Below are 10749 nucleotides of genomic sequence, written 5' to 3'. Positions count from 1 at the left end.
AAGGACAAAATAATGCTTAAAAGTAAACCTGCCTTCCGACAGGGCAACCTTACAGGCTCCTAAGACATTGTTTGCACAATTTCTTTCTGCATATAAAGCAAGATGATTCTGACAAAATTTTCCAGCGCTTTAAAATACTAGGAGAAGGAAGGACGTCGTACGTAGAGGCAAGAAGAAAATAATTTACAAAGAGGTGGCTAGCCACCACAATGATGAACTCAATCTGTTAGGTCTTTGGAAATAAGCTAGAGGTTGCACTCCTCTAGAGAAAATGCCTCTAAAAGCACAATTCTCCCTTTTTACAAGGAATTAATTAACAGATTTTTAACCAAGGGCAGGTAGATTTCGACCCATATTTCTGAACCTAAGTACCCTGGGTGTCTAGCTGGGTCACCTCGAAGAGATCCGCGGACGGTCATCAGCAGAAACTAGACATCCCTATCTTCCTAAAGTAAACTTTGACCACTTTCTGTTCAACTGTGGTATTCTTTGTTTTCAACTCAAGTAATAAGTGGAGTCGTTACTCTCCAAAGACAAGATCATGTGTGATCAAACACATTTTTTTACACCTACAAATGCTTCGCCTAACTTTGAGGTTGTTTTGCTGACAGAAATGGATTCTTTAACTTTTGGAAGGTTATAAAAACATTGTAAGATTGAGTTTGCATAACATGTGTTGCCCAAGCTTTTTAGACCGCTATTTCTAAAATCAATGTTAGATGGCAATGCGACTGTTGTTTTAAAAGACCTTGTAGCAAGTTTCGGGTTTTTTGATTTTACAAGATTTTGTGCGACTTGCAGAAGATTTCTCAGTGGTTTTTGGTTTCTTACATTCCATATTCGTAACAGAAGAAACTTCAGAAATGATTGGGGCCTTTTCAGGTTTAACCTAAGTAGTAGAATTTCCAGACATCCAGATGTAAAAAGAAGCACTCATGGAGATAAAAGTTAGGGATTTTAATAGGGAACGTAAAGGCTTGTTATGCAAACCGTGACGACTAAAACTGATCCTGAACAGAAACCCCTTGCGCCCACCTCAATGGGAAAGAAATGCACAATCCATCCATTGTTTTTCACAGCATACTAAAGTGAAGAATAATTGTTAAGCTTTCGTTCGTGCCAATATTCCGTGTTCTCTTCACATGGACAGGAGTAGTAGTAGTGGGTCCCTAAAGGTACACCGGGACCTTTCGATGGTCAAACCCCCACTAAAAAACGCTCCTTCGAGACCCCAAAACCTTGTGACGTCACAGATTCCATCATACCTCAAATGAGCAAAAAAGGTCACGTGACCTAGCCAACAAGGCCGACAAATCAACAAATACTGTGAGGGGTTCAACGCGCACGCAATTGAGTAGGGGGAATTACTCAAAGCTCTGACCGCGCTAATTGGGGCTAGGCTGTACTTTTAAAAAAGATGAGTTGGTTGTCAAAGAGGCAAAATGCGGTGACGTTGTCTAGGAACATAGCACGTTAAGGGGTGCCCTAGACACAGCAAAAAACGTAGGTTTCCGAGTGCACAACCAGGGGATGGTCACGTACAAGCAGAACAAGTTGGGTCTCTCGGCGTTCTACGATAAGCGGAAGGTACTCGAGGATGGTATACATACGGTGCCTTTGGATTTTGAGAAAGAAACATGATGAGCATATGTCTACTAATAGCCATAATCCTACCGTACGTCGTGCTTGCGATCTGTTTATGCAAGTGCTTCATACCTTGCAGAAGGCTCCTAACAAAGATGTCTGAAATTTCAGAGATATTCGACACACCGACAGAAGCCCTCGAGCCTGCAAGGAAGATCATGGAGAAGCGCCAGGCCCTGAAAGACGCTGTACGTAAAGGTAAGCAGCACCTTCTACCGAAGAAATGTACCGAGGCCTTTGTTGACAAGGCCTCACTGGATGTGATTGAGAAAACGTATACGGATTACGTGCAGCGTGAAATTCATAAAAAAGGAGAAAAAACAGCGAAAGCGTTGTCCTCCCACGCTATCAGCATGTACACCAAGGCTGTAGGCACCGCAGTTTCAAACAACAGTTCCGAGGGTCGGAGGCAAGACATCGAGGAAGACCCTATAATTCGAGAATCTATGGCCGAGCTGGGAATCCTCGTTGCACTCCGCATTTGGCAGATTCCTAGCGCCACTACTGGTGGCTGTGCACATTGTTAACCACTGTCAGCTCTCCGTGAAACATGAGTCCAAGACAGATGGAAAAGATGATGAAAAGTCTTTCGACGTTTCGCATGAGCATTGGTGAAACAGTTGATAGACTAAAAGGAATGGAAAAACGGGGGAGTGCAGGGGCACTTTAGACAGATTTATGTGGTATTTACAGACTTTTTAGCTCGCGATCAAATGATTTTGACACCGGTAGCGGATCGCTTTTCGTCTCAAGCATGTAATTTAGTGGTGGATCAACAGAGAAATGCGATAGGATACGCTGGCAGAAATGGTTTGAAGGCCTCTGGCATGTCTAGGGTCTATATATATGAGTGAACAGGAAGTGCTTCTTGTATGTCTCGCGACGTACAAGAAATGAGTGAACAACAGACACAAGTGAGAGTTATCACGCGTCTAGTAAAGCATAGAGTTGCGCAAAGTCACAAGTTGGCGGCACTGATGAAGAAGAGGAAGGAGGAACTGAAGCAACAAGAGGGCACATTCAATACCTCTTCTGAAGCGAGTTCTAGGGTCTCTTCTCTACAGTCAGGTGGTGTATACCTTGGTGGAGGCCTTGTTGCCGTACTCGCCTGTGTAGGAGTTGGGGTCTACTACGTTTTCCTACGTAAGCAGTAAAGATTTGACTAAAAAAAGAATTCCTTGAAAAATCCAGTATTGAAGGTTTCACCACAAAAACATTATGATTACGGCATTTGTACACCATTTCATAATGGCTGCTTAACCTGAATACTGGCCCGTGATTGATTCAACTAGTGTTATGACGCGAATCCGACCGCAAGAATAGTAATGGACTAAGAGGACCATTGTCTTACATTTACGTTATATTTACTTTAGGATATTATCTTTGTTTTGTTTTATTTAGATCCAAACATTCTATACAATACACATTTAACATGATATAAATGATTTTTATCCAACACTCTGAAACTCCGAATGGAAACAAGATGTAATTCTTCCATGAAATAAACTTAGTATAATCCATTTTGGATTTTTGACTCTTTTCTGCTTGCTGTTGTGCCTGAATAAACCAACTCTTACAGAAGGTTACACATATTATGCGCTGACAGATTCTCTGCATGGACCGAAGTTGCTTCAAACAGCGTAAATTTTAACGCAGTGGCTATTCATACGTGACCGTACTTTAATAGTTTTTTTCTATTCATACGTGACTCTCACGTATTCTTATATTTTTTTTCTATTCGTCATTCGTGTACTCGCGTACTTTATTATTATTTTATTTTTTTCTATATATGCGATTTTCTATATCTTTTCTTCGTACGTAAAATCTTTTCTTTCTCCTTTCATAAAAAAAAAGATTTTTTATACTTAGCATGAAATTTCAATTTGTTATGAGGAAGGTTTTAGTAGTAGAAACCAGCCTTTTCAACTTCATTACAATTTCAATTGCAAAAAGGCGCGAATAGGACTTCTATGCTGACGAAAGAAGATGGAGGTCGGACAGAGTTTTTCGAGCTTCGAGAATTTAAGGCTGGTTTCTATAATGATCAAAATGAAAAATTTTACTTATAGGGCATTTCGGCAAGGATGTATGTATATGATAAAAATTAGAACAACTGAAGACGGACAACAACTATATGTGAAAGATATGCACAAAGAACATAACAACGCTGTCAATAAGGTAACAAAAAATGTTAACTGTTTTACAAATTTATTATGACCCTAACATGCATAAATTTACCTTACAGGCATGTTTTGAACATTTACCGCAACAACGCCGTATAACCGATGTAGATACGTCAGCTGAAATAACAATGCTTCAGTTGAAAGCAAACAAGAAACTTAAACAATTATTGTTACCCCTCAATTATATTTTTTGTTTTATATTCAGCTCCAACTATTTCAAACACCTTTTGTGAGGTGAAAGGTGTAAAAAGCCTTGTTGAATCGAAGCCATTTGAGGATAATAACGATTCGAATTTTAACCGTAAGTACTATAGTCTATAATTCTCTGCAATTTCCTAATTTTAGCGTATTGTTTTATAAAAAATAATTCTTAATTAAGGGTTCTCCCTCATCAAATTGCCACCACAAATGTGCAAAAAAGGAAGACCGAAAGGGCTTTATACGGCTATTGGCCTGCCCAACAGAAAAACAAAAAAAATGGTACCATTCGTTAATTTGCCGACCAATGATAAAATTAAATGTTAGTTGTAGAAACTTCATTTTACTAAGCTTTTTTGTGTATATTCTTTATTTATAATTCTATTTTTCTCTATTTTTAGTAATGTTAGAATGGCTACTAAAAGAAAAGACTACAGCAGACATTCCAGTCATATTATCTGGAAAGAAAACAATTACCTAGGAAATGATGCAGACAGAATTTCATCCAAAACTGTCTGATCAAGACAACATCGATTTATCGATGATCCAACACTTGTGTGGTAAAGCTGCGTGGAAGCATGTTATAAAAAACACAAAAAATAAGAAATTGTTTTGCGAACAATGATCTTCCCGATGAAACGTCTGTGGGATGTGATGGATGTATGTGCTGGTGCCATCTATCTTGTATTGGCAGAACAAAAATGCCAGCGGAGCTGGTTCTGCAAACCTTGCTCCGTACGACACACCGCAGCCATAAATCAGATAAACATAAAAAAGATTGTTAAGAATGCTCTTTTCTAAATATATACATACTGTGAATTTCTCTAAATTTCTTTTAATTCCCCCAGATTCATTTTAAATAAATAAAGTACGTGAGTTTCCCGAAAGAATGTAAAGAAAATAATAAAGTACACGAATGTCACGTACGAATAGAAAAAAAATAATAAAGTACGTGAGAGTCACGTACGAATAGAAAAAAATTAACTTGTAACAAATAGACGATATTGCGATTACAAATAAATTTCCCGCGCGCAATGCATTCTGGGATTGATTTGGTGATAACGTTCCTGCCGCTTCTTCGAGAAGAGCCATTTTGATCTGATCAGTAGAAAGTTATAAACGAAAAGAAAATGTCTCCAAAAGTTAATGAAATTATTGAAAGATTCTCCCACAAGGGGTTAAAAGAAGATTCGGAAAGTGAAATATTTCGCACGTGGAGCATCGTCGACCTTAAAATGTTCCTGAAACTTACCAACAACAGCAAAGGAACCTCGAATTTAAAGAAGGAAGCACTGTTAGAGAAAGTGGTTTCATTTTGGACTGCAGGTGTAGATTTCACCAAACAGAGTAGCAGCGACTCTGTTGTAAATTATAGAAAGGAAATTCTTCATGGAGAAAAATATCCTCCCACTCACCCTGGTATGGTGCAGGAAAATTTTAGTAAATGGACAGTAGCACAGTTACAAGATTTTTTACAAGATAGGGGAATTAACCGATCTGGTAGAAAGGAGCAACTTGTTTTGAATGCATATTCCGCTTATAATCTTCAACTTCCTGTAGTTTTTCTGGACCCCCAAGAAGAACAGGCTGAAATTCTTAATGATCGATCATCGAAATTGCATCTTGAAGGTGGTCTTGTTAAATTACCAAATCCACGGACATTAATCGATGGCTGGATGAAGGCTCCATCTTATTTACCAAATACAACACAAGGTGACGTAAAAGAATATTTAGACAAAAATGATGCTGGGAAAGCATTCAAGGGTGGACAGAGTTTACTAGCATCTAACCATTTGGACAATGTTATGTCGCACAATATCAGTAATAATATTCAGTATTGTTTTGTTCGAGGTATATGCTTGCCAGAGCAGAAGTTAAGCAATGAATATTACAATGTTTTGTCTTGATTTGCCACTTTTCTTTTTTTTCAGAACCTGATGTCGCTTTGGTTGAAATGACCCAACTCCTCGATAATATTGGAGATTTTTTGCTTTGAATTGAATTTTATCGTAGAGCCATTTGAAAACAGTATAGTTTGGTAGACCGGTATTAAATTTAAACAAATCGTCATTTTCTTTAACATCCGACACTGCAAAGGTACTTCGGCTTTTCAACTCTGATTTCAATAATGTTATTTCATATTGAAGATCATTTATAATACTTTTCTGAATTATGTCTTGCTCAACAGTTTTCACCAATTTTTTTCTTGTGTTTTTACATCCTCTACATTGGACAAAAGCTACAGTTCTAGAATGTGGAGAAGTCATATCTACCTCGCTTATCTCATAATCATGATCCTTCGGAGTTGGTGAAAGAAGGATATCATTTTGAGGTTCATCGGTTGATTTTCGAGTGACATGTCGTGATCTTTTTTTCACAGGAGTTTCAAAGTCAATAGAACTGCTTCGTTTAACTGCTCCTTGGCGTTCTTTGGGCAGTTGCTGATCGTATCCCTTCATATATAAAGTCGGTATTCGACACACATCTGAACAATATCCTGCAGTGAAGTGATTGGAGCACACCTTTGTACTCATAGATATTTTGAAGTTTCCTCCTCTTTGCATCATCTTTCCCCAAAGTTGCATGTCAGCTTTCGTTTTGGGACTATGCCATCTCAGGATACCCACATGATCTTTCACGATGAGCCTGAAATGAACAAATAAGATAAATAATTATGCATTCAAAATGATTTAGATCGTGTTGTACGTACTTTAACAAAGCAGAAAGGTAATGTCATCTAGCTACGAAAATGCTTCATTTCTGTGCGAAAAACTTACTTATCTTTGTTGCTTCTACAGTTAGAACAACCATATACTGCACAAAAATCATTTCCACCCATTTCACAAACATAACATTATTTTTTTTGATGATGTAAAGTTTGAAAAGCTCCAGCTACCAGCCATTTTCATCAACTAGAGCGTTTGTTTTGATTTCATATCACCAAATCAATCCCAGAATGCATTGTGCGCGGGAAACTTATTTTTAATCGCAATATCGTCTATTTCCACGACCTGTTGGGTTGAAAATAGGCACTTTTGCCGCAAGAACATTCTAGAACCTTGTGTACTATCTAGAAATATAAGGGACATTGGAGAATATTCCAGAAATGAGATAACTATACTAGAAACTACTAATAGTAAATAGAGAACAATATATACTTACCTAATGAATAATGAACAATGTGCTAAATATAGAACATCTGGAATATACTAGAACATTCTAGAATATCTTATCTTTAATATATAAATAGGAGAACGTCTTGTAAATTTTAGAGTCATAGAGTCATAAAGTTATTGGAGCAGTCGAAGCAACTCTGCAAATATATAAAGTTTACATTTCAACATGTTGTAGTGTCAACCCGCGTTAACACAGCAAGATAGATAAGACATGTTTTGCTACACGAATTTTTGTATTTTTATTACGAAGGCTTTTATGGCGATTTTCGCACACTTCGGCGTTTTCTTCCGTGCTCTCCCCAAGAAATTTATTTTAATAATGAACATAAGTAAGTCAGTAAATATATATTCTGTATAAATATAAATAACTATTGTATAGTTAAACAATCGAGACAGTGTATATTATACGTAATGTAAATATGGGAGTCAGAAGAAGAACACGTTAGAGATAAAAGCACGTGAATTCCAGTATTTATAATAATGACGACGAGTTATTTAAATTTTCCTACTTTCACGATTGAAGGAGATACAGAATTAATTACGAGTGCTGGTGTAAGATGGAAGAAATATATTTCCAAGTTTGACATTTTTTAATTGCCATGGATATAAAAGAAGAAAAAGAAAGCGTGCTATGTTGTTACATTTGGGAGGCTTTGACATACAAGACATATCTGACTCGTTTTCGGACACTACATATCAAGCATTAAAATATGACTTTAGTAGATACTTTGAACCACAAACAAACGAAAGCTTCGAAATTTATAACTTTTAAAAAACTGTGCAAATTAAGGATGAAACTTTGCAATCTTATTATTTACGTTTACGCGAGAAAGCTGGTCGTTGTAATTTCACTGACGTGAACAAGAGTATTAAAACGCAGTTGATATTGGGTACAAACACTCAAAAACTTAAAAAATTTTGCTTCAGAAACAAAGAAGGAACGTTAGATACGATTTTGACCCATGGTACGTTGTTAGAAGATATCGAATTTCAAGCTAAAGAAATAAACCAGGAAAACATTGAACTGCCAGTAAAGCATGAATCAGAAACGCAAAAGGTACAAGCCATAGCCACGTAACTGGAAGAGTTAAAAAAGCAGATCAACAAAATTTCAACTGGTAGGGGAAAATTTTGTCGAAACAAGCGTGTTTTCATTGTGGAAATACATGGCCACATCAATCATTCCCTTGTCCAGCCACAGGTAAAACATGTAGACATTGGGGAAAATCAAATCATTTGGCTAAAGTATGTCGCAGTTATATGCAACACAACCGAGGAAACACGAATCCTCTTAACCTTGTAGATTGCTTTTGTCCAACTTTGTCACCAAGCCATCACACAGAAAATAGTTCGTTATCCAAAGCCGTGAATAGCATATCTGGATCTAAAAAATTGAATAAATTCAAAACCAATATATATATTAAAAGCTAAAAAGTTCCTTGTTTAATAGATACGGGATGCATTACAAACATTTTAAACATAACAGCTTATAATTATTTACACAAACATAAAAATATTATATTAAAACGTTCTAAAGCATCCTTATAACATATGGCTCTAATGCTCAAAGCACAAACATCAAACCCTTAGGTATAGTTTCGTGTCTCGCTAAGTCAAACGACCGGTATGCACAAGATGATTTTTTCGTAGTAAACACAAAGGCAATAAACCTCATTGATTCAATTGAATCTTATAACAATAAATGTCAATCAAATAAATGTTAACCAAATTCAAACAACCAATATACCTAATAAGGGAAACTTAAACACGACCGAGTCAGTCATGCGTAATATCCCCACACATTTACATAACATTATAGAACAACAGAAACATGTGTTCAAGGGTGTGGGCCACTTTAATGGAGAGAAAATTAAACTTCATATTAATGAGTCAGTAACGCCAGTAGCACAAAACGCACGTCGAATCCCTAGAGATAGGGAAATGTTCCTTCTAGCACAACGCACATCCCGCGCACGCGAATGCCACAGTCAAACGCAACAAATCCCTGATCAACCAATACCTAAAGGGGTAAGTCCCCATCACACTGTACTTAGAAAGTCCCTATGATACTATGTTTATTCATGTATATCAAAGAATGCGGCAAATAAGTAAAAATAGTTAGCGCATATACAGATAAATTCCCCCCGCACACTGCTGACGTCATCAAAAATCAACGCATGCGCAGAAAGGTGTGATCATATTGACCACCTTTCAAGGTTGAATTGGGTACGCAGAGAGAAGATAGTTGGTTCAAGACGCAAGGCTTGTGCAACAAAGCTGTTGAGGAGGATTTCAATATGTTCAAGTATGTACCAGACCGGTTTAAGACGCAGGACATGTGTAACAAGGCTGTCGGAGAGATGCCCGACATGCTAAATTGGGTACAATACCACTTCAAGACAAAGGACATGTGCAACGAGGCTTTCCTAAAAGACCATGAGATGTTCTGGTATGTGCCAGAACAGTTCAAAATGCAGGAAAGGGAAACAAGGCCGTTAAATATCATGCCTGTTTGCTGTGGCTTGTGCCGGACCGGTTCAAAACGCAGGACATGCGCAGCAACATGTGTTCAATATGTAGGTGAATTTTCCAAGGTTATCTTGCAACCATGTTGTAAGATAAAAAACAATACTATATAAATGTGCATCAACTGTCGATCAAAATTTGAGGCCATAAAAAATGTAGTAGTTATGATCTTTATAACCGGCATCAGCCTTTCTCTACCACTAATGGCTCTAGCATTAGTACAAGAATCATCGAAGGAGAAGGAGAATTAACGAAGGATTCAAGACCTGGAGGGTGATCTTTATAACTGTAAATAAATGGAACAATATAATGACTGCGACCGCGTACTCCATGAGTATGACGGTGTAGCTGTGGACGTAGGTTTGTGGTAAAGGCTAAATGTCGTGTTGGTACTGCTACCAGGAATATATCATATATAACGAGGGTAGCTGTGTATGTGCGAGGAGAAGCAATCCTCTGAAGTCGTTTGAAATTCAATAAAGAAGGTGCTACAATTTGAGAATGAGCTTGTCAACCCTAACATTTTCTATAATTTTGCTGCTACTTTTACTGACATCAACGATATCAACGTGGATTATCGGATGCTATCCCTCAACGGTATATAGTAGGGGACCATAAACGAGACCTCTTAGTGGCCTTGAGAGTAAAAACACTTAAGATATGGTCCCCAGGAGTCTGCCGGTACAACGCCAATGCAGTACCAGCGATGAGTCTTGTTTTCAAAGAGTACCCCCATTGGGTTGCAAAGTATCGTCAAATCTGGAACAAGATCGAAGAGTTGATCTCTCAACACTTGACGACAGAGCCAGTCAAAAAAGACCGTTACATCAATGCCAAACTCAAATACTACAGGGATGCGATCACTACTAAATTTCATGATTTGTCAGTACCCTCCGATAATCCCTGCCAAGTCAGTGCCATCCTGGCACTATCATCGGTGTACCTGCAAGGTAAAAACTACTACCCACAGATGCATGTTGTGGAATGTAGATACAAGGATTGAACGATTGATGAGTGATGAA

The 10749-nt window shown here is 37.7% G+C and overlaps 1 protein-coding gene across 1 annotated transcript; it reads right to left on the bottom strand.

Annotated features, from left to right (window-relative positions):
* Nucleotides 1–4696: 4696 nt before the first annotated feature.
* On the bottom strand, nt 4697–7012 carry LOC130647467 (uncharacterized). Its single transcript, XM_057453332.1, has 2 exons — nt 6803–7012; nt 4697–6671 (listed from the first exon to the last, which is right to left on the bottom strand). Exons 1-2 carry the CDS (start codon nt 6862–6864, stop codon nt 5900–5902), a joined length of 834 nt encoding a protein of 277 aa, XP_057309315.1. The 5' UTR covers nt 6865–7012; the 3' UTR covers nt 4697–5899.
* Nucleotides 7013–10749: the final 3737 nt, after the last annotated feature.

This window comes from Hydractinia symbiolongicarpus, chromosome 6, assembly GCF_029227915.1.
Source record: "Hydractinia symbiolongicarpus strain clone_291-10 chromosome 6, HSymV2.1, whole genome shotgun sequence".
Classification (NCBI taxonomy): domain Eukaryota; kingdom Metazoa; phylum Cnidaria; class Hydrozoa; order Anthoathecata; family Hydractiniidae; genus Hydractinia; species Hydractinia symbiolongicarpus.
This window is presented reverse-complemented; position numbering and strand designations above follow the sequence as displayed.

What these genes read in the sequence shown, in the direction of transcription:
- LOC130647467 (XM_057453332.1), bottom strand. Translation starts at nt 6,864, where the DNA reads ATGGGTGGAAATGATTTTTGTGCAGTATATGGTTGTTCTAACTGTAGA. An exon ending in TGTAGAAGCAACAAAGATAA is followed by an intron (nt 6,672 to 6,802) that starts GTAAGTTTTTCG and finishes TGTTCATTTCAG; the next exon opens with GCTCATCGTGAAAGATCATG.